A 24,435-nucleotide genomic window follows, 5' to 3' on the forward strand; every position below is an offset into this window, starting at 1 on the left:
AAGGCAGTCGCTTAACCAACTGAGCCACCCAGGTGCCCCATCAGTCTTATTTCTAAAATAAAGACATTTTAATTCTGGAAAAATGCCCTATCAATCGAGCCATCTAGAGTTTCTCAAGAGACCTCTCAGGAATCATCTCTGACAAAGGATGTCAATATATGGGAGAGAGAGGAAGAAAGAAACTCTGCTATCATATGTGTTCCCCAGAACTAGGGAGCAGCCTGAGCGGCTTACCCCCCTCAATCCCCTCCATCATAAACTCAGAAGAATGGGAATAAAGAGGGAAGCACTGTGTATGTTTTTTCTTTTTCAATTAACATGAACTGAAATTTTAAAAAACACAAGCCTAACATAAAACTTTCTTCATAAAGCAAGCTGAACATCGCAGTCAGAAGTGAGGTGGCCGAGCACTGTTATGGTGCACAGGGTCAATCAGGCTCAGAGGGGTAAGAGGCACACGTCCCTGCTCCACTTTGCCCCATTTCAGTCCTTCTGCAGCCTGTACCAAGTATGTCATGGATGTAAGAGGCCATTTTCAATCTAAATCTTGTTATAGATTAATAAGCAAACATTTTCTTGCTTATTATGCAATTTATCATGATGAAAATTACATTGGACTCCTCAAGGCTACATGCTGATACATTCATTTATTTAGAGCTGTGTATAGAGAGTTATACTAATCTTCATGACAGAAAGGATGTAATAGCAAGATTTAAATTACCTACTGAAGAACTAAAGTATTTGTGTCTGTGGACATACTGCATGTAGATAAAACACAGTGCATCTTTATGTTTGCTGATATAAGCTTCATGTAAACTGATTTAAAAACAAAATAAAACAAAATATTAAATACTACACCTAAAATAAAGCCCATCACTTTTCTCAACAACAAAACAAGACTGTATACTCTTTAATATAAATTGTGTTTAGATCAGCTGTGAAAATAGGCTATAAAATTAGGTCAAAACAGAACTGGAAGGTATGCAGGGCAGCTGCAGCCAACAGGAGGGCAAAGGGTTGGAAATACGTTCTGGGCTTTGCACAAAGGCCAGCTGCCTCTTACTATTGCTTCAAATTCATGGGCTCAGTTCCCTCCTAATTCTTAAAGTCAACCAAGAACCTTCAGGCCACCTGCATCCAAAAACTATCCTGGCTGCCATTATGTCAAACTATTCATTCTAGAACCGAGCAGCTCTTGATCTGTTGAACACCAAAACAATGACAATGGCGTCACCACCCTTACGACCACCATAAACAGAACATCCATTCAATCTTTAAATATGTGCTAAGTACTCTTCTAAGCACTTTGAAATGGAAACACATTTAATATCAACCTTATGAGGTAGGTGTTTAATTAGCCCCAACTTGTAGATGGAACTGAGGTAAGATGTGAAGTGATGTGCTGAAGAGCATACAACTAGGGAGGAACACAGAGGTAATGTTTAGGAAATGTGGTGGTATGATAGGAGGTCGGGCGGGGGGGCAGCTGTCAAATTGGATATGAATACCGTCTCCTACCAATCCATCTTGGAACTTTGGGCTGGGAATGCCCAATCTGCAGACAAGCCACAGCATCCCAGTCTAGCCTTTTAATAGCTTCTTTGATCTCCACTTCCTGAGCCTAGAGCCATGATGGATCATAAGGGAAAGATGAGAAAGACAACCATGAAGAAAAGGACAGAGAATTCTAGTTTTTCCCAAGGTCAGCAGAGATCAGAATGAAATGCCATGCATTGAGAAAATCAAAGAGGTGATAACATTTACATTAAGAGAGTCATCATGGGCCAGTTTAAGGATTCCTACCACAAGGAATTCACACCCACGAGGATGGCTATACTAAAAAAACGAAAACAGGGGCGCCTGGGTGGCTCAGTTGGTTAAGTGCCTGACTCTTGGTTTCGGCTCAGGTCATAATCTCAGGGTCATGGGATCAAGCCCTGTGTTGAGCCCGGCCTCAGGCTCTGTGCTCACCACAGAGTCTGTTTGACCCTCTTCCCTCTGTTCCTCCCCCTGTTCTCTCTTTCTCTAAACTAAATAAAATCTTAAAAAAAATAAAACAAAAACAAAAACAAAAACCTGCCTTCAAGAATTAGGAGGCTGAGTTCTCAGGTCAACATGAACCTCTGTTACCACACCCAATCCCCTTCCCATCATTCCTGGACACTTGGCCACCAAGGGCTTCCCACTTACTTCATTTCAGCAGCTCCTTCAACTCATCTGCCTTTCCCTCTACTCTCATCATTGCGTCCCTGGATCTCTGCAACTTCCTACAGCTGGTCCTTGACAGTGTGCAAGTGAAACCAAATTAAATCAATAAAGTGGATTTAAAAATTACCACGAGAGGGAAGGAATAATTCCCCAAACAATTTGGCCATGTATTCTATCAGTAAAACATTTTTGAGCAAGTATATATATAATTTTCCTTAGAAGTGATATGTTTACACTATTATTACATAATAATATGTCAAGGCACAATGTCACAGATCAGTCATTCACTGGCTCAATGCTAAATCCCAGAGGTGCCCAAATTACAGAACTATACTTCCCTTTCCCTGTCTATATCCAAAATTTCATATATTGAGATATTAGTCTTTTTTTTTTTTTTTTTTTTTGTCTATTAAAACAAATCACCAACCGAAAAAACACAAACAAAAACCCCACAAATTAACTGCAACTGAGCACGTACTTGGCGAGCTGTTTCTCGGCATCAGCACAGAGTTCGAGAAGCCCCATGAGGACAGCAGACACGTCCATGTAAGGCTCCCAGACGGTGAAACCACGTCCAATCAGATCAATGGCTGTTCTTCGGATCGTACTGTGTGGAGGAAGTTTGGGGCTCGGAGGCTGAAGCAGAAGAAATGTCAGTGCCTTACCTAAAATTACAAAAGACAAGGCAGAGCAGTGAAGTAATTTTACTTTTGTGATGTTTTCTTTGAAGATATTTTCAAAGTATAAACCACTTTTGATTTCTTTTTTTTTTTAACTAAAAGGGGGTTTTCAACAGTAAGACTATAAAAGAGCTCAAGTTTACAGTTTGCTCAGCCACATTTTAAAGAGATATATTAGGCTACAATATTTTATACCATATTCTAAAATGTTTTAATTTCAAAAGAATTATGTATAATTAAGTATATATAATTTCAAAACATATCAGTGACCCTAACTTCCAAACAAGGTTTCTTTCTACTCAGCATTCTGCAAAATGGAGATGGTTTCAAATAATGTTATATGGTATTCATCTTTCTTCTGCCCCTAACAGCATTCATATGTCAAACACTTCCATCAGTAACACTTGTTTGTTTGTCAGCAGGGATGAGGGATGAAGGTAGAGGTGTAGTTTAAAAAGCTTCCTCCACAAGCATCTATGTTTCTCCATACTCTGCTATACTGATCCAGCACAAAAGATGTAAAGTATGTGGTAAATTCTTCACGCAAGTTTGGTAAAGAAATTAAAAGTTCGATATCACTTTCAAATTTGATGAAATGATCTCGATTTTAATTAACATGTATTTCTTCATGTTGAAGATAATGCTAACAATTTGTAAACATAAGCCTAATGGCCGTTGAGCTGTAAAAGCTCATCTATTTCTTTTTTTTTTTTTTTTGAAGATTTTATTTATTCATTTGAGAGAGAATGAGATTGAGAGAGCATGAGAGGGGGGAGGGTCAGAGGGAGAAGCAGACTCCCTGCCAAGCAGGGAGCCCGATGCGGGACTTGATCCAGGGACTCCAGGATCATGACCTGAGCCGAAGGCAGTCGCTTAACCAACTGAGCCACCCAGGCGCCCCAAAGCTCATCTATTTCAAAAGGCATTTTGACATTTAAAAAAGAAAATAGGGACTGTGAAGAGCAAACTGCAATTTAGAAGAGGCCATTCATTTCTTGAGGGGAAGAGACAAAACTGTTTACAAATCATAGAACAGTACAGCAGACTGGTTATGGGGCATACAGGTTTCAGATCTAAGCCAGGGAAGTAACCACAGTTTCATAACTTATTAGGGGGCAGGCTGAAGAAGGTTCTCATGCGCTTCAGTTTCCTTGTCTGTAAAATGGGGAAAACAATAGCTCTCTCTCACACAGAGCACGAGTGCTGGATGAACTGATGCATGCAAAGTGTCCTGCCACGTGCCCAGCACCCAGCACCTCAGAGGGCTCCACAAATGGCAGTCAGGGCTCATGACGAATAGCACCTTGAACTTGTCTGTTTTCAAAACTAAGAATGTGGCATATCAACTTTAATTTAATGCATTCAACAGATAAAAGCATTTACTCATTTTTATGTCCTAGCCAATTGTTAAATGAGAGCCCAGATAAGAGTCTGTGAATGCACTTTGTTTGTTCATGGTCCAGAGTATCTTCCGCCACAGAACCCTTGAGGAATCTGTTGAAATCCATCAGTCTTTTCCCCAGGAAACTACATACACTACACATACATATCTATGAAATTCTGCAAAAAAATTTCAAGGAGGCCATGGTTCTTGGGTCAATAACGCCTCCAGTAAACTGAAAAGGTACAGATACATGGAAAGCCTCCTAGAGGAAACATCTTGAAATTCATGACTTCATTCATACGTGCATTTGAAAATTGTACTCTCCTACTAGGCCATGTAAATGTCATATGTAAAGCAAGTTCTGTGGATCATAAAAATATAAACTCCTTAAAAAAAGGTGACCCACTGTTCTCTATTTTCTGGCAGCACGTATGCATCCCTTCCCACATGATATTTTTAATTATAAGCCTTTCTATGCATTTCCCTTTTCCTCATTAAGTCTGTTACTCCTGGGGTGGGAACTATGTTTCATGCAACTTTCCATCTCCCACACCACCAAGCACAGTGCTCTGCACACATTACGGACCTAAGATGGAAATATCTCTGCCTTGACTGCATGTACATTTCTAATGCTGCTCCCCACTCCAGTTTGTCAGAATAAGATTTCAAAATGTCAAGAAACCCACCACTTTCCTGTTATTCTTTCCTTCTAGGAAGTTGTAAGAGCTGCAGAGAAAGCCCCATGGCTGTTCTCTGCAGACATCCTGGAGCTCAAGCAGCAATGGCTCCAATCTAGGGGACAGGGCTCCCTGAAGGTGTGTCCTTGGGAACCAGTGTTGTGAAGGGGCAGTAAGGTTTCCATTAATTACAATGTTTTACAGCATTTCCTTAACTGCACTCCACTATTTCTGTCTTCATTACAGGCAGGAGCATTCTGGCAATCCTAGGGACCTTGCTGATTTTTTGCAGCCTGTGTGTGGGAACTCTGGAGGCAGCTTCCTCACCACTCTGACAATTTTATCCTGAGAGCAAAGGTAAACCGTTAAATGGCCGGTTTCTTGATGTTTTTCATCATTTTTCTGACAAAGTAGGAAGGACAGCAGAGGGGATGTGATCACTTACCTTCTGATGAAATGACAGAAAAGGAAGAATGAGTAAGCGTACTTTAAAAGACCCCTGGCCTTGCAATGGTCCCGCAGGGTATCTCTGCTGCTCCCCTGCAAAGTGTGATCTACCCTCACAGTGAGGATGCCCAGCTCAGCAGGAAATGCAGGTTCCCTACAGCACCGATATCCCCTCTCTTAAATCACTTTCTGTTTCATTCAATGATCTTATAAGTAAAATTCTTCTACAGGTACATCTCTCCTTCTTTAGTTCAGATCACAATCTCTAGGTAACACAAAGCAAAGATCCCCACAGTTCTGGCAGGCCACGTGGCACCAAGAGAAGCAGAGAGAAAAATGGCCGATTTAACACACACATTTTAAACCTACTAACTAGAATCTGATTATTTTTCACTGGTCTGTTTTGGAATTATAAAGACAGAAGAATGTTAAAATTCCACACCTATCTCTGACAACTTACGCCAGGAAAAACATGTAAATAAGAGAAGATAAAGAGGGTTTTCAAGTTAAACATTTTGACTTCTAGCCTGGCTGATTAATAAAATGCTTATGACTTTAATGCTACCAGGAATAATGACCCTGATGTTCTGAAGGAATACTCTCAGATGCCTAAGGCTTCAAACTTCCTAATCATAGATTCTTTCTGATGATGTTAAGGAATGAGCCTTTAAGAAATGGTTGTTATGATAATAAAAAGGGATAGGTAAATTTAAAATTCCTTTTTCAACTTACACTGTATTCTCTACTGCAGGGTTTATCTGACTTATGATTCCGTAAGAGATAGATGCTCTGCAACATGGGAGAAGGTGATAAAAAAGCTAAAATTAAGATACCCATGGTATCTCCCCTTTTGATAGAAAAAGTCTCATGACAATTTTATAAATTTTATCTCTCAGAATTTTCCTTAAACCTTTGGTACCCAATAACAGTCGCATTTTACTCTGTATAAGATGAAATCTAATTCTGTACCAAAATACGTATGTATTTATTTTATGTAAATGCCTCACTGTTCCACAGTGCCTCACTGAGCAAGCAAGGCAGAGAATGATGTTATTATCTGCCATCATGATTGATTTCTTCTATAAAAGGCTCTCTCGTGGCAGTATTAAAAAGTTCAACAAGCTGGACTGACATTCATTCAAGGTTTTTCGAAATTCGGTTCCAACCTATCCATCCAAAGATTCATGTGATAACTATTTATAGAGTGTTGCTATATAATACTAAGTGCTAGAGAAACAAAAGGAAAGAAGACTAAGTTCTTTCCCTCAAGGAAATGCATTCTAGTTCTGGAGACAGGTGAGCAAACAGGTAATTTGAATATATTCTGTATAGTGTTAGAATACTTAAAAGCACAAGGTATCAGGGGCACCTGGGTGGTTCAGTTGTTAAGCGTCTGCCTTCGGCTCAGGTCATGATCCCGGGGTCCTGGGATCGAGTCCCGCATCGGGCTCCCTGCTCAGCGGGAAGCCTGCTTCTCCCTCCCCCACTCCCCCTGCTTGTGTTCCCTCTCTCGCTGTCTCTCTCTGTCAAATAAATAAATAAAATCTTTAAAAAATAAATAAAAGCACAAGGTATCAAGACAGAACTTAATAGGGGCACTTAGCCCCGTCTTAGAGGTATGAAAAGCATTCCAGGGAAGGTTACCTCTATATCCAAACCTAAAGAATAAGTAGGAGTTAGCTACTCAAAGGAGAGGACTATGGAAAGAATGCATTCCAGATAGAGAGAAGAGCAAGGGATTATCCATAGTTCAATATGGCTGGAAGTTCTGTTGGGGAAAAAGGAAGAGGTTGAGGTAATGGGCAAGGGAGAAAAGAGGACAAGGCGGATGAAACAGAACAGTGAGACAGGAGGCAGGACAGGCTATTAGAGCCCAATCACAAAGGGCCTCATATGCCATGCTAGAAGTTGGTTTATTCTGGTGACATTGGGGAACCACTCAAAGTTTTAAGCAAAGGAGAGGTTTGATTAGATTTTCATTTTAGAAAGATCAATACTTGGGTTGTCTTGTGATTAGAAAGGGGTAAGACCTATTGCCCGTTTCATTCTGATCTACTCATTCCCAGCCAAATGGGTTAATTAGAATCAAAGAATTTTCAAATTGAAAGGACTTGAGAAAAATAGCATCCATTCCTGTGCTTCAGATGAGATAACTGAGAACTGTAGAAGGCTAGCTGCAAGCCTGGGGAAGGAGTCCAGGCCTCTGTGGCCCAGGCCATGGGTAATGGGGCCAGTACACAGGTCTGAACACAACTGGCATCTTTATGACCATGCTTTATTCCTGATGCTCTACCCAACTATGGATTCAAAACTGTATCTTTTATGATCCATCTCCTCCTGAATGAAGGCATAATTTCAACTGCAGTTACTAGTATCTCCCGCAAACAGAAGATTAAATAAAATATATGTTTCATCTTTTCTCACGCAATGAGAAGGTTGCCATCACTCGTTCAACAGCTAAATATAACCATAATAAGATCCCTGCAATTGTCTTGGCTCTAACTTAGTTGCATTGTGGTCACAAAATGGTCTATTGCACATCTAGAGTTTCCCCCACATCTTCCCTCCTTACCTTAGAATGAAATCCTTTTTAATACAGCAATTGCTATCCAAACATTTCACAAATAACAATATGGCATCTTATGGCGTTTATTTCATTTTCTAAAGCTAATTTTATTTATTTTTATTTTATTACCCTTTCCCATCTGCTAAATGAGTAAGTTCCCCAGGCTATATGAAATTTTTTGAAAATACTTTCGTTTGGCAAAAGGCTTAATGCCACGCTTTATATTTAGTTATCACTTAATAACTGTTGCTTTGGCAAATACTGTGAATTACTTTACCCTGTGTGTGCCCAGCACAGTCAACACAATTATGCACAGATCAGAAATTTCCATGAGTCTACTACAAACCTATGCTGGCCCGTGGGGAAGTTTCCATGGCTCTATGGTGAAATGGCAAAAATATAAACAATGTAGTAAGTCTTTTTCATAAAGCTAAATTTATTCAATTTAAAGGAATGCTTATATTCTTACTACTTTTTTGGTGAATAAGATTTTTTTTTTAATATTTTATTTATTTATTTGACAGAGACAGACACAGCGAGAGAGGGAACACAAGCAGGGGGAGCGGGAGAGGGAGAAGCAGGCTTCCCGCTGAGCAGGGAGCCTGATGCGAGGCTCGATCCCAGGACCCTGGGACCAGGACCTGAGCCGAAAGCAGACGCTTAACCGACTGAGCCACCCAGGCACCCCTAAAAGATTTTTAAAAACGATGAAGATAAACCTCCAACTCTTGATTTCAGCTCAGGTCAAGATCTCAGAGTTGTGAGATCCAGCCATGTCGGGCTCTGCTCTCAGTGGAGAGTCTGCTTGAGATTCTCTCTCTCTCTCTGCCCTTATCACCCCTGGCCCCCACACGTGTGTGCTTTCTCTCTAAAACAAATAAATAAATCTTTTTTTTTTAAAGATTTTATTTATTTATTTATTTGAGAGAGAGAGAATGAGAGACAGAGAGCACGAGAGGGAGGAGGGTCAGAGGGAGAAGCAGACTCCCTGCCGAGCAGGGAGCCCGATGCGGGACTCGATCCCGGGACTCCAGGATCATGACCTGAGCCGAAGGCAGTCGCTTAACCAACTGAGCCACCCAGGCGCCCAATAAATAAATCTTTTTAAAAAATGATGAAGATAGTGCTATTTTTTAGTATCTGTAGTGAGCAAAATAAAAAATGTAAAATACTGCCATATATTCTCAGATTTTATTTTTGGAAATTTTGCTGGCCATGATATCTGCAGTTTGGAACCCATTACCATTTGTAATAAATGTACTATCCTGAGGGACTACAGGGCACCTTCTCCCACTGTAAGTATCACAACTAAGATTTCTATTACAGGTCCCTGGCTCTTAACTGAGAATGCCAAGAGGCTCCTAATTCACTTTGTTACAGAACAGAATTCAGCATTATTCAAGTAATTCTGGGGCCATATTCAAGGTCCATTTATCAAATTACTAGTCTTTCTCACCCACAAGATAGGTAAGTAATAGATATGTGGCAGCTTCAAAGTGGGAATCTAGCATGTAACCCACCACCACCACCACTGCCATCACCATGTATGTCTAGCCAAAAGTACAAATGAACTACCAAAAAGGCAGACATGCTCAGAACAGTAGAAAACAAATCAAAATAAAACAAAACACTTTGAAAAGCAGAAAGCACTAAAATCCAGCACTGGATAAATCACAATTAACTTAGACCCTCCGGCTGTTTGAATTCTGTTGTCATGCAGTCAAGAGTAATAACAATTGCTCATATTTTAGTGCTATTTTATGCCAAGCTTTTTTTTGAAAAGTGTTCCAACGTCATTCTTACTGTCTTTTTAAAGTGCTACATAAGAGCAAAGCTGCAAGAAAATTATTTACGCTTTGCTGTAACAGCAAAACACTAAAAACGAGAAAAGGAATGAGACAGAGACAGCAAAATAAAGCCTACGAGAGCAGTGATTAAAGAGCTGACATATTCTACCATGACTAACTTGTTGCTTTGGCAAGACGAATATTGTCCCATCATGAAACTGACCAGTGAAAAAACAACAATTCAAAACACTTTTTGTACTATCTGGCTGGTAACGATGACTAGCTCTTTCGAAAGATTAACATACAAGCCATCTCACACACACACACACACACACACACGCACGCACGCACGCTATTACTTAAGTAATAATGAATTTGTCTTCTGGGGCATTTCTTCATCCTTATCACAAAATGTAGATTCACTTTACTAATGCACCCTACACTTATGGAATGCTTATTCTATGAAAACACTTATATTAACTATAAAAAACTATAGTTACATATTTCTATAAGCATTGGGTATTATTTTAAGCACCATTTAATAATAAATAACACCTTTATGTGGTTATCTCACTTTTTCCCCCTCTTGCATTTCTTTTTTTTTTTTTTTTAAAGATTTTATTTATTTATTTGACAGAGAGATAGACAGAAGAGCACAAGCAGAGGGAGGGGCAGAGGGAGAGGGAGAAGCAGGCTCTGCACTGAGCAGGGAACCCGATGCGGGACTCGATCCCAGGACCCTGAGATCATGACCTGAGCCGAAGGCAGACGCTTAACCATCTGAGCCACCCAGGCGCCCTCCCTCTTGCATTTCTAACGAGGGTAGAGACTAAACCTGATAGTAGTAGTGCCTTGAGTTCTCTACAGCCTATTAGAGTGCTTTTATTCACTTATTCACACACACACACAGGGTCAACTGCCAGTTATATACACCAATACAACACTTTAAATACTAACTGAAACCTTGATTTTCATATACAGATCCTACTAACACGACATGTTCATGACATGAACATGAATCATGTCCTAGTGTTTTTTACCCAGTTTCTATCTGTGCTGAAATAGCACTAAATAGGAAAGGATCACTTAAAAAGTTGTAAAATTGATATTTTTTCCCAGCTATCCATTTGTAATTTTTATTTCTTTTGCGGGGGAGGCTAACTTTTCCCTCCCATGCTTCCCTTGACATGTGAAGACCTCATAGGAATCCTGTGGTTACCTCACAGGCAGATTCTAGAATGAGCTGTTACAAGCCCTCTAGCAACCCTGAATGAAGAAGGAAACAGCACTGGCTAACTAAAGCGACTGAAGGAAGTGTGGAAGGACTGAGCATAAGAAGGGGAAAGGGGACCTCCATTATGGAGTGCTTCCTTGCTGCAGCCAAGGGAACCTGGATTTTATGGCAGCCAATGCTTTAGAAAACCAGTGGCCACAGGGAGGAGTTTTAAGAACTGGAAATTAAAAGAGAAGCCGAGTCATGCCCTATTTATCAAGGGAGGATGAAATTTGCTTACTGGAATTATACAAAACCATACCATTTCAGAGAATTTTTCAAAGAGCCCTTAGAGATCCTTCATAATTATTATAGCTGTCCCACTGGTAGGTAATATACAAACCATTTTTTTTTTAAAGATTTTATTCATTTATTTGTGAGAGAGAGAGAGAGCACAAGCAGGGGGAGTGGCAGGCAGCAGGGAGCCCGATGCGGGACTCCATCCTAGGACCCTGGGACCATGACCTGAGTGGAAGGCAGACGTTTTACCGACTGAGCCACCCAGGCGTCCCATACAAACCATTTTTTTGAGCTCTGGGCCCTCCTAGGCCAGGCAGGCCAGTCAATGGGCCTGGTTAGAAGAAACTTGTTCCTCTTACTTAAAAAATATCATGAGTGAAGAAATGGCCATATGAATCAACCTTGGCTCTGAATAGCAGAGGAAGGGAAAAAAGGTCATATTAAAAAAATGCATTAATTAATAGTTCAATTACAAGGAAATTCCTATGGGAGAACACATTATATGCACTTTAAACCAAATGAATTTATGATGATTTATGCCATTACAATGAGTGCAAAATGAATTAATAATGATGGCCACTTATTTCAAAGTGTAACCAAGTGAAGGAAGCCTTTTCCCACTTGTTAATGTCCATCAAAGAACAAGGATGGCAGAGTGCCATCTGGAATTCTATTCCTTTGCTTTATACAGAAACTTGAATTAATTAAAAATAATCCCAATCTAGTGTACGTTATTCATGGATATGGACTAATTAACAAACACTTCTATGACTAAATGCCTATATTAATGCAGTTATTAAAAACTGTTAAACTGTTTACATCCTGCATTGCACAAAAACAAGTCTTTTTTCAATAAAAAGCAAAAAGTAACTGTTAGATTAGGAAACCAATTTAACAAAGATATTTAAAAACTCATTAATCTACTATCAGTTTTATCAAAACAGTCCTATTTCAGTGTAATTTGCTATTTCTTGTCCTATAATCAGAAGACTCTAAAATCCCAATGCTCTTTGATTCAAAGTACATTTTTTTCGGTTCTGTTGAATTTCAAACTGTGTCATACAATGAAATTTAAAATTATTTTGGCTTTTAGTATTTTATATATTTTGGATGGCAAACTAAAATTAGGGAGTCTTACCTTCACATAAACAAAAAGATATGACTTATTGCGTATAGCCTCTTTCTGCCTAAGGAATGTAAAGAGTGCTGATTTTTGGACAATCTGAGAATCAGCAATAAAGAAGTAAAATAATAGAAGTGGATGTTTATGGTATCAAAGAAGTAAAAAAAAAATCCATTAATCTAGGGAATCTTCAATTAAACGGTCCAAATACTCTTATGTCTTGTTCCCAAAAGGTGTAGGATGGTTAAACGGCGTGAATGAGTGGGTTGGTGGATGGGTGGGAGACAAAAGAATACCAGGGTTTAAGTTCTAGCTCTAGCACCTACGAGCTGAGTGATCTTCTATTCATTTAATATTTACTAGTGCTTGCTATGTCCAAGGTACTGTTTTTAAGCACAGGTCAACAAAATCTGTGCTCTCATGGAGCTTACATTCCAGTTGGGCCAGAAAGACCAAGAGAACAAACAGATATGCCATGGAGTACTAAGTCCTGTGAAGAAAAATAAAGCAAGATAAGAGCCTAGAAAGTGACAAGAAAGGACTCTGCAGAAGGTGACATTTGAACAAAGGCCTGAGTGAAATGAAAGAGAGACATGTGGGCATTGTGTGGGAGAAGCATTCTAGGCTGAGGGACAGCACAAAGGCCCTGCGGTACATAGGGATCCCTAAGGGCCAGCAGGAAGTTCAGAGTGGTTAGATGGCAGTGAACAAGGACAAGAGTGAAAGGACGTGAAATCAGAAAGGCAGCCTTGGGATGGATCACACAAGGTCTCTTCCCCATGGGGCTGTTAAGTGTTATGAGAAACTCATGGAAGTTACGCAGAGGAGAGTGACATGACCTGCCGTCAACCAGAAAGTATCAGGGTGCTGTATACAAAATAGATTGGGGAGGGTGGGGGGAAAGAGTCACATTAGGGAGGCCAACTCGGAGGTTCTTAAAATAGTTCACGCAAGAGATAATGACGGCATGGACTAAAACAGTAGTGACACAGTTCTCATACTGTGTAAAACTCTGGATTTAAAAAAAAATTTAGACGATAGAGCAGACAGGATTCACTGAGGGATTGGATGGGAATATAGGATGGAAAGAGAAATAAAATGGATCCAGGCATTTTGGCATGAACAGCTATGTGAATGGTGGTGATACTCACTAAATGAGTAACAACAGGAGAGAAGGAGGTTTTTTTATTTGTTTTTGAAGTGGGAACAATAATCCAAATTTTCGTTTTAGGCACTTCCAGTTTGAGATACCTATCAGACATGTAAAGGTAGACTTCAGATAAACCACTGGATGTATGAGTCTGGAGACTGGTGTGGAAACCAGGGCTAGAATTAAGAAGTTAGAAATCATCCATGTACACATGCACTGAAGCCATGGGACTGGCGGTAATGCCTGGTGAATGAGGGTAGGTACAGAGGAAAGAGTGGGAACACCAAGACTGAGTACAAGTGGCTAATGAGGTGGGAGAACCAGGAAAGGACAATGTCACAGTAACCCAGCAGAGGTGCAGGTTTCAACATAGCTGAATTACATGCTACCAAGAGACAGAGACAAGAGCTGAGAATTGTTTATTGGCTTTGGCAACATGGAAATCACTGGTTATCTTACTGAAAAGGTTTCAGTAGAGTGAAAGTTAGAAGAGCCTGAATGAGGCAGATTCAGGAAAAAGACGGTGGCTGAGAAAGCAGGGAAGGTAAACATCATCAGAGTACTTAGTGCAGAATGTATACAATTATGCAGATTAGAGTATTTGTATTTTCCTGTAACAGTGATTTCTTAATAACTACTGATAATAATGCGATGTTCATGTTACCTTCTATAGACACAATGGATGAAACAAATAGGAGTGTCTGGTTAATGTGACATATACTTCTCAACGTGTTCCATGCATAGCTTCTAAATCCTTCTCTGGACCCGATCACCTCCAGGAACCAACCAATCAGAGTGAGTCTCTGGCCTTCAAAGCAGAGACTGGTCTTTCCAGAGATGAACCCCCCCTAACATGGCAGCTTCATTCATGGCTGATCAGGAACGTATCGTAACCCTTCCTGGTCATCTGTACACCATTAAACATCCTGTGAGAGGGGCTTGCCAGATGGATTATAGGATTCTTGAAGATGCTAATATACCTCTCCAAAATAACTGACTTACTGCTTGATCAAAGCCTCATGCTCAGTTATTTTGCCCATTTGCACTACTCTAGTGGTTTTAGAATTATTTAAAAATACATGAAATCTGGGCGCCTGGGTGGCTCAGTTGGTTAAGCGACTGCCTTCGGCTCAGGTCATGATCCTGGAGTCTCTGGATCGAGTCCCGCATCGGACTCCCTGCTCAGCGGGGGGTCTGCTTCTCCCTCTGACCCTCCTCCCTCTCATGCTCTCTGTCTCCCATTCTCTCTCTCAAATAAATAAATAAAATCTTTAAAAAAAAATAAAAAATAAAAAAATAAAAATACATGAAATCTAAATAAATAAAATCTTAGAAGAAAAAGGGGGGGTGGGTCTGGGTGGCTCAGTTGATTAAGCAACTGCCTTCAGCTCAGGTCATGATCCCAGGGTCCTGGGATCGAGCCCAGCATCAGGCTCCCTGCTCGGCGGGGAGTCTGCTTCTCCCTCTCCCACTCCCCTGCTTTTACTCTCTCTCTGTCAAAAAAATAAAATCTTAAATAAAAATAAAAAATACGGGCGCCTGGGTGGCTCAGTTGGTTAAGCGACTGCCTTCGGCTCAGGTCATGATCCTGGAGTCCCTGGATCGAGTCCCGCGTCGGGCTCCCTGCTCGGCAGGGAGTCTGCTTCTCCCTCTGACCCTCCCCCCTCTCATGTGCTCTCTCTCATTCTCTCTCTCTCAAATAAATAAATAAAATCTTTAAAAAAATTAAAAAAAATACATGAAATCAAAACAACGACATTTTCCCAAAAATACCATTAATGTTAACCAAAGGTATGGCAAAAAACTGAAATGCTTCATGAGAATTTCATAATTGCATACCCTTTTTAAATAATTCACACAGACTAAGTAAGTTAGTATAATCTCAAAGTAATTTTATAAGTAGTCTAGTGGAGATGAAAATCATATGCACGATTAGCTGATCTCTTTTCTACTCACCACAGTAAAACATTCACCGGGAACAAGGAGCTGCTGAATATTAACCCTTCACAGACAGTTCATCAAAGATGAGAAAGAGCTGCCCTTAGCGGACACTAAATATTAAGTAAACTTTGAGATGAAGACTAGAGTAACCCTAGGAGAAATAAATTCAGAATCGCTTTACATGTGAGCAAATAAACAAATGCCAACATTCTCAGTGCGAGCACTCTAAATGTTTCCTTTCCACACATTTATTTTACTGAAGTTGAGTAAGGGAGGGAAAAAAAAGATGAGCAAACAAAAGTCACTCTGCTGCCCGTTTCTCAGTCTGGACATCTTTGTTTAAGCTTTGACTTGGCTTAAATGAATGAATTAATATTGACAAAAACATCAACTAAGCTAATGAGTTGTTAGTTAAGGCAATAAACATGTCACATTAGAGTCAGCGCAGTAAAGAGGTAATTAGCCCTGGAAAAGCCCTGCTGATTGGAGCTGTTGAGATCCTCTGCTCTTAACCTTTGAGTCCATTATCCAGCCCAGGAGTGGTGGCTATGTTAATGGGAACTCGCTAGTACACAGCAGCCTGGCTGGAGCAGCTAGACCTGCATCCGAATTCTGGGATGAAAGGGGTGCTGGTAGGCTTCCAAGACAGCCATCAACAAAGCTCTGTGCTCTTTGAGGAATAGATATTAATGTCCATCAGAGAAGGCAAATATATTTCCAAAGAAATATTTGTGGGTATATATATTTTTAATAACAAAATACTTAGCAATATATTAAGTAACATATAATGAGACAAAGGAAAAGTCACTCTCATCACAAAATATTCTCCCATCTGCAAATAAGGATGCCCTGACCCCTTCCAGATAAAGCACAAGATACTACAATATGATGAACTCCTAAGCTATAAAAGCAACCAAGATCACAATTAAAAACCATAGCTAATAATTTACATTCATTTAAGACAAAAAAACACACGCTATTATACTTCTAAAATACCTATGTTTACATGAATAATTACAAATCATCTTTCAGAGCAGTTTGCTCTGTAAGATCTTTCATGTTTCTTTTTTTTTTTTTTAACTTCTCACTAATTTTACTGATTTGGCTTTGGAACAATACTAGCATTTCAAAGTCTATGCTGAAAAAGAAATTAGATTCTTACAGAGAAATCACAAATAGGAGGACAGAACTACACAGGAGTTAAAACAGAACATATATAAATAAAATGTCCATTCTCTCAATTAGTGGATCATGTCTGAAATAAAGCAAAAGACCATACTGAAGAGTACAATGTGAACTTGCATAATCTTCATAATAACTTACAAAAAAATTGTCAAACGGGCTAAGTTTTGACATTGCTTCTAATACTATATATGCATATAAATGTATTAATTGATATTACTATATGCATAGAAATAGGTTAGATTGAGATCATATTATCAGGAAATACATATTTTTCCTTTGGAAACTTGTCTTTCTTTTGAGCTTAAAAGCAAACACACACAGGGGCGCCTGGGTGGCTCAGTTGTTAAGCGTCTGCCTTCGGCTCAGGTCATGATCCCAGGGTCCTGGGATCGAGCCCCACATCGGGCTCCCTGCTCAGTGGGGAGTCTGCTTCTCCCTCTCCCACTCCCCCTGCTTGTGTTCCCTCTCTCACTGTGTCTCTCTCTGTCAAATTAAAAAAATATATTAAAAAAAAAAAAAGCAAACACACACATTCAAGATAAATACTACACTGCCATTCATTTTGCATACTTTAATAATTTTATGCTATTTGCCTTTAGAGAGGAAGAGAGTGTTCCATCCTAATTCTGTTATAAGGTAGGTTTGATGGTAGAGTGGTTAGATACGCAGTTCTCCTTGCCACTCTACCGTCGTGTGTATGCAGTATGTGTCTGGGGGTTCGAGGAGGAGAGACATAGGACATTTACTATACAGTAAATCAATATGTGCTCTCTTTTCTCAGGCTGAGTAATTTCGAAAAGGACATGAAGCAATTAGTTTCCTCATACTTTATTGGGCAGTGTATGGTTTTAATATTTTTCCCCCCTCAATACAGCTTTCTACTGAATTTGCAAAACAGCTGTATATGGCTTAATTTTCCTTACTTAATTCTTTTACATAATTAAATTTAGATTGAAAAGCACTATAAAACCAGTCTTCATTTTCAATGAAAGACGAACCAAGAAGTAATGCTGCAAACTAAAATAGAAATATCCTTTGTTACTTTATTGTCACTGACAGCTAAGTGTAACCTGAAAAAATACACTACAGTATTTACTTCTTCTATTATACAGAGAACATACACAAATGTCCAAATACTTCTAAATTGTCTAGGAGCAATAAAGAAAAATAAGGTTGTCGAAATATTTTTAAGACTACACCCATACTTTAAATCCATACTTGTAATTATTTATATAATTTCATATCTAAACAGTGTATCATAGAACAAGAGTGTTCAATCTTTTTTCAATCCCAACATACTTGCAGAATATGACATACTAACAAACAATTTCTTACTGTGATGGAATGGGGGTAGCAAAATTGGAGGGAAGCAGAGTACCATAAACATAATTTGAAAACGCCCTCCAGGTGATTCAGATGTGTTACCCACTTCACACTTTGCCCTTCCCACTTCCAGTCAGGAGGCCAAAGTCACCACCCCACCCCCTACACAGTCCTGTGACTGAAAATCCATGGAGAGTAGTAAAAAGCTATGAAGTATAATCTGAATTCTAACCCTACACCCACAATTTGATAAATTAGATCTCAGGTAATATGAACTGGGTATTAGTTTCCTCATCTGAGATAAAATGAGATGGAGAAAAGACCTATTTCTCGAGTTGACAGGAATAATAAATGACAGAACATGCATCATGTCTAAAATGGGGTAGGCTCTTGATAAATTCTTCTTCCTCCATCTTCCTGAACATAATTAGACAAAAATTGTTAATTATTTTCCGCAATCACAGATATTTATTTGTATATTATCCTAAGACTTCAAAAATGGACTTTTGAAAAAGAGGAAAACTAGTGGGACTCTAGTCCTCTTATAAATATGTAATATCAAGGGGCGCCTGGGTGGCTCAGTCGATTAAGCGTCTGACTTTGGCTCAGGTCATGATCTCAGGGTTGTGAGATCGAGCCTGACATTGGGCTCTGTGCTCAGTGGGGATTCTGCTTGAGATTCTTTCTCCTTCTCCCTCTGTCCCTCCCCCCACTCATGCTTGCTCTCTCTCTCTGTTTCTCAAATAAGTAAAATCTTTAAAAAAATTTTTTTAAATATATGTAATATCAAGCATTTTACCAGTCAGAAAAAAAACAATAAAATGAATGAATGAATGAATGGAAGGAAAATGGTAAGAAGGAAAATTGTATTTGCTGCCTGGTGGGTGGCATGTACTATTTTGAATGCTTTTCCTACAAGATTTCATTTAATGCTGAAAATAGCCCTGGGAGGAATATATTAGTTTCAGTTTTGAAGATGAGGAAAACCACTTCTCAGAAACCTTAAGTAACTTATTCTAGATCATACTATGAATAATGCCAAAATAGGATTTACCTGACATGAAATCCTCTATTCTGTCCATTATATTTTATACAACAGTTATTTAAAAATAACAGGCTATGCCATATTCCAGACTTAAGATGATATCTGCAAATGATTTTGTTTAATACTACAAATGAAATACACCATATTATTTCTTGCCTGGTAATCCCAGAAACCATAAACTGGCTTCATGATGATCGAGCAATCACTGAATCATTTTAACATATATCGAAAGTGAAAAGCCTAACTGGCAGAGCCCCTCAAGGAATACTGAAATTGTTTATCTGAATAATCTGCATATATTAACACATAACAAGAGACAGAGAAAGGCAAACAAATATTCTAACACTGGTTTTCTAACCCTTTCCCTGTTAACTCTGGTCTAGTTAAACTGGGCTAGCAATGCTATTTTTCTTCCTCTCAAAATCTATAGAGGGTGAATCAAATGTGAAAGCAAGATCAATTCTGTTCTAAGACAGTAAATGAGCTTAAGATCAGACCTGTTTCAGTTTATGGAGAGAATCTAATTATGCTAGCTTAAATATATGTTCACAGAACTATATTACGGAGTCAGGAAAAAGAGAAAATACCTTCACTCACCCCACTGACAAGCAAATTTCATGGGCACTGATAGGGTTAAAAAAAAAATCAGGCCCACAGACCACACCATCCATAAAGCAAAAGCTATAGAGCAAAATATCTTCCCCCATCATATTTTCATAAAAGTCAAGAGCTGGAATGGTCCAACCTCATTATGACACATCAGAAAACAGAAGCTCAGAGAGGTTGTATGGCTTACTTTACACTGAAGAGCAAGTGCTATGGCCTGTCCAGAAGCCAAAGCTCCAGTCTCAAAAACCAGCATTCCCTCTATGGTAACACAAGGTCTCCACAACAAATGAGGTTCAAAATGATCGTCATCATAACTGCATTGATCACAACCATATCTCAGCGCCGGGCACACTGTCTGGCACTGAAGAAGCATTAAAAATATTTGTGGAATGAATGAATGGACTTGCTTCATACTCCACCATCCACATTTTAACTACCTTTCAAGTAGATCTCGGTTAAGTTTTCCTTTATTTACCAAGCTTTGCTGGTCACTCCCAACTTCTGTGTCCCTGAGTTTCTGGAGCACATCTTGTTCATACCATTCCAAGAAATACTAGATTTAGAAAGCTCAGAATTCAATGAGACCTCAAAGATGGTCTGGCCCAGAGGTATCCAATCCTGGTATTTAGGATCACCTGATGAGCTTAATGAAAACCCAAATTTGAGGCTTCAAGGAGACCTACATATTCAGAAGGCAGAGTCAGGTGGCGTGGAGTTCATTCCTCTGTGGGGCAGCCAGTTCCACCGTGAGACATCTTGCTTATTATGTAAAATTTCAAACATATACAGGAAGAGTATAGTAAACCTTGTAACCATCATCCAGCTTCCAGAGTTTTAAAGTCCTAGCTAATCTTGTTTGCATCTATACCTCACTCACTCTCCCCAGCACCCTGAATTACTTTCTAGTAAATCTCATCTACAAATTCTTTGATATATATGTATAGAAGATTGGGACTTATAATAAACATAATCACAATACTATTACCACAGCTAAACAAAATTATCAATAATTCCGTATCATCAAATAGCCAGTCAGCTTTCACATTTTATTGATTTTCTTTCTGTTGCCATAACTCTCTCTTCCCTATCTCTCACCTTCTTCCTTTGTCTCTCCAATCATAATCCAACTATGTGTCTTAAATCTCAATCTAGGGGCGCCTGGGTGGCTCAGCTGGTTATGACTGACTCTTGATTTCAGCTCAGGTTATGATCTCAGGGTTGTGAGATGGAGCCTTGCATGCCACTACTCATCCCCTCAAGTGTGTGCACACACACTCACTCACTCTCTCAGGAAGAAAAAAAAAAAATCAATCTACAGGTTTCCCCCCAACCCCTGCTTTTCTGGAAGAAATCAGTTCTTTTGTCCCACAGAGTTTTCTAAAATCTAGATCCTGATTATTCCTTTATTCCTATATTCTTCTGACCTCTGTATGTCATATAAACTGGCAGAACAGATTCAGGTTTGAATTTTTATTTTTACTATTTCTTACATGTTTTTATGTACTTCCATCCAGAAGTATGTAAGGTCTGGCTGTCTCTTTTTGGGGGTCATTAGGAGCAATTGTTCAGGTTCATTAATTGATCAGCGTGGCAAAGTGGTGATATTCTATTACCCCTTCTTCATGTATTGGCTACAACACTGTTAAAAAGGGGAATTTTCTCTCATCAACCATTTGATTATGCTGTTACATTTGTACAGAAAACATAGGATAAATGTTTATTTCCCTTTATTTACCAATTTTCAAAATGACAAATTAATTCTCTTGCATCATTCAAAAGCGACACGGAAGTCTCAGTGATTTATACCCCCCAGGATCATTTAGAACTCTTGAATCAAAATAAATTTATGTGTTTCTCTGTTTCAATCCACTGGTGTTGTTTGTTTATGGTATCTCACATAAATATATAAATCCAGAAATTGCTTCTGGATTCTGAATCATTGTATCCAGAGGTATTTCCACATCAGACTAGTTTTCTGTGAGCACTTGTATGATTTCACAAAAAATATAAATAAATTCTCAAGCAGTTATCATTACCACTAAATAGAAAATAGATTGCATGTCTTAAATTCTAAGTTCTTAGGGCACTAACATCTGTATTTTTAAATCCATCAGAGTGAAAGTAGTTAGAAACAAAACAGAAACCCTAATACCACCTCCTAAAAATTATCTGTAATCAAAAAGGGAATTAATACAATGTAGGAGTTTCTCAATTGTTTTAGACATTTCTTAGACTTTAGGCTTACTTTTAACTTACAGTCTTTTTTCATCAAAGTTCTGCCTTCGACATATTCTCTAAGCTGTACTTATCTTTTAGTATCTGTGGGAATACCTATATACTCTCTTACTCTACTGGTAAATAACTTCATGCCAATTTTCTGCACTCAGAATATTTGCCCTAATAGTTACTTCAACCTGCTTCATCCCTTCCAATCTTCTCAATGCTCAATAAAACAAGTTAAAAAATTTTTTTTTAATGACCACAGCACAAAGATTTTGGCATTTTGAGGGAAAAAGCCAAAGAAAAGGATATTTGAAAATGAAGTTTCCTCAGTATGATAACGCATTTAAACATGAATTTCCACAGTCTTTTAATAATTATAATTGAGAGCAAAAGACTCTGCATACTGGATTCCTTTCTCTCAGTAATGAACTTAACTTAGTTTCCACATGTGGAAGGCAGTAATAACTGCCAATCTCTAATTTCCGCATGGGTTTGTTTTGTGAAAATATGATAATGTCCCATGTAAAATCATCTGAGTATCTTGGAATCAAAAGGCCATGAAAAACACGTAATTGCCCAAAAGTCAGGCTAATGTTGTTACCAAGTCTGGAAGCGATTCAGGGCAAAACACTTCTTATTAATAGCTTCATTAACAGCTGAGGTTCTGAAAAATAACACTGCATTAAAAATTAGTCTTTGCATTTTCATATTCAAGATAAAAGAGTTCTACAAATCTATCAACCCATTAACTATAAACATTGCATTAGCTGCACGTTAAAGGGAAAACTGAATCATTATGAAGGAGTTCTCTGGATCGCTCACTATAATTTAAATATACTGTGAACCGTAGTAAGATTGAATCAGACTAGGTCCCAATCAAAATTTTTAAATAAATTGCTTTCTGGATAATAAGAAGCAGTCACTGCTTATCACCAGTGAGAGGGCAGTAGGGCCTCCCACCATCCGGAGCACTCTTCTTGAAGTGGACAGAAGAACCCAAAAGCCAACTTCTCTCTTTTTTTTTTTAACATATATACATACATACATTTATTTATTTATTTGTTTGTTTGTCACAGAGAGAGAGACAGCGAGTGAGCACACAAGCAGAGGGAACAGCAGAGGGAGAAGCTGGCTTCCTGCTGAGCAAGGAGCCCCATGTGGGGATCTATCCCAGGACCCTGGGATCATGACCTGAGCCGAAGGCAGACGCTTAACCGACTGAGCCACCCAGGTGTCCCTATTAAAAATGGCAAAATAAGGGGCACCTGGGTGGCTCAGTCATCTGCCCTGGGCTCAAGTCATGATCCCAGTGTCCTGGGATCTGCCTGCACCACAAGCTCCCTGCTCAGCACAGAGTCTGCTTCTCCCTCTCCCTCTGCCCCTTCCCCCGCTCATTCTCATTCTCTCTCTCTCTCTCTCTCTCTCTCTCTCTCTCGTGCACGCACACATGCTCTTGCTCTCAAATAAATAAATAAAATCTTTTTAAAAAATGGAAAAACAAGTATGTCAACTGGTTACTGTTCTACTACTGGCCATTCCAATACGGCTATTTGCTAGCCATAGCTCAACTCTCAAAATACATCTTACCACAAGAATCAAGATTATTAAAAATATCAAACTAATTCCAATTTCATTCACAGAACTTAAAAGACCTCAGTGACTCTCATCATTAGAAAATATCAGGAGATAAAAGCAGGCCAGCAGAAAATGCACAACCTCAAAAGTGGATGAGGTACTTTCCAACAGCATCTTTTCAGGCAAGGCTGTTATTAACCATACAACTAACAAGGCACTAAGATACAATACGACCAAAGGGCAATCACCTTGATATTTAAAAAGTCAGAAGGGCAGCAAAGAGTATAGAAATAAAAATCTGCTGGTAGGTGTGTCAAGAAGGCAGCCACGTAATCAAATATGAAATAACTTATGTGCAGAGATTTGCATAATCCTAGACATAAAACACATTGTTCAGAGACTGAAAAATCGGTTGACCAAAATATTTTCTGCCAATACTGTAATGAAGATCACACTTCACTTCGGCAACAATGCTATAGGACTGTCATAAATTACTCGTTAGCTGTATTTTCCTTAACATCATTTCTGTCTCTTGTCCAGTTGTTAATTTGCTTTAATAACTTGGTGCTCTTCTATATCATAGCAGAGTTGATACTTTACTAGTAGGTTGAACCACGTGAAATTGCCAATATTTTACCATCTTTGACTTCAAATAAGTCAATTTAAAGAATGGCAATTTCACGTGATACAAGCTAATGCTTGATAACTCACAGTCCTCTCTATCACCATACCAGCAACACATGCATTTAAAGAGAATAATCAAAGGAGGCTTCCAGGGGCACCTAGGTGGCTCAGTTGGTTAAGCGACTGCCTTCGGCTCAGGTCATGATCCTGGAGTCCCAGGATCGAGTCCCGCATCGGGCTCCCTGCTCGGCGGGGAGTCTGCTTCTCCCTCTGACTCTCCTCCCTCTCATGCTCTCTGTCTCTCATTGTCTCCCTCGCAAATAAATAAATAAAATCTTAAAAAAAACAACAAACAAAAAAAACGAGGCTTCCATT

At 39.1% G+C, this 24,435-nt stretch overlaps 1 protein-coding gene across 1 annotated transcript in view; it reads right to left on the minus strand.

Annotated features, from left to right (window-relative positions):
• WDR7 (WD repeat domain 7) overlaps nucleotides 1-24,435 on the minus strand; it is a 345,210-nt gene that overhangs the window by 97,381 nt on the left and 223,394 nt on the right. The window contains exon 22 of the mRNA XM_021686377.1: nucleotides 2,687-2,873. Within this exon, the coding sequence (XP_021542052.1) occupies nucleotides 2,687-2,873 (187 nt within the window). The remainder of the gene's footprint in view (nucleotides 1-2,686; nucleotides 2,874-24,435) is intronic.

This window comes from Neomonachus schauinslandi, chromosome 14, assembly GCF_002201575.2.
Source record: "Neomonachus schauinslandi chromosome 14, ASM220157v2, whole genome shotgun sequence".
NCBI lineage: Eukaryota > Metazoa > Chordata > Mammalia > Carnivora > Phocidae > Neomonachus > Neomonachus schauinslandi.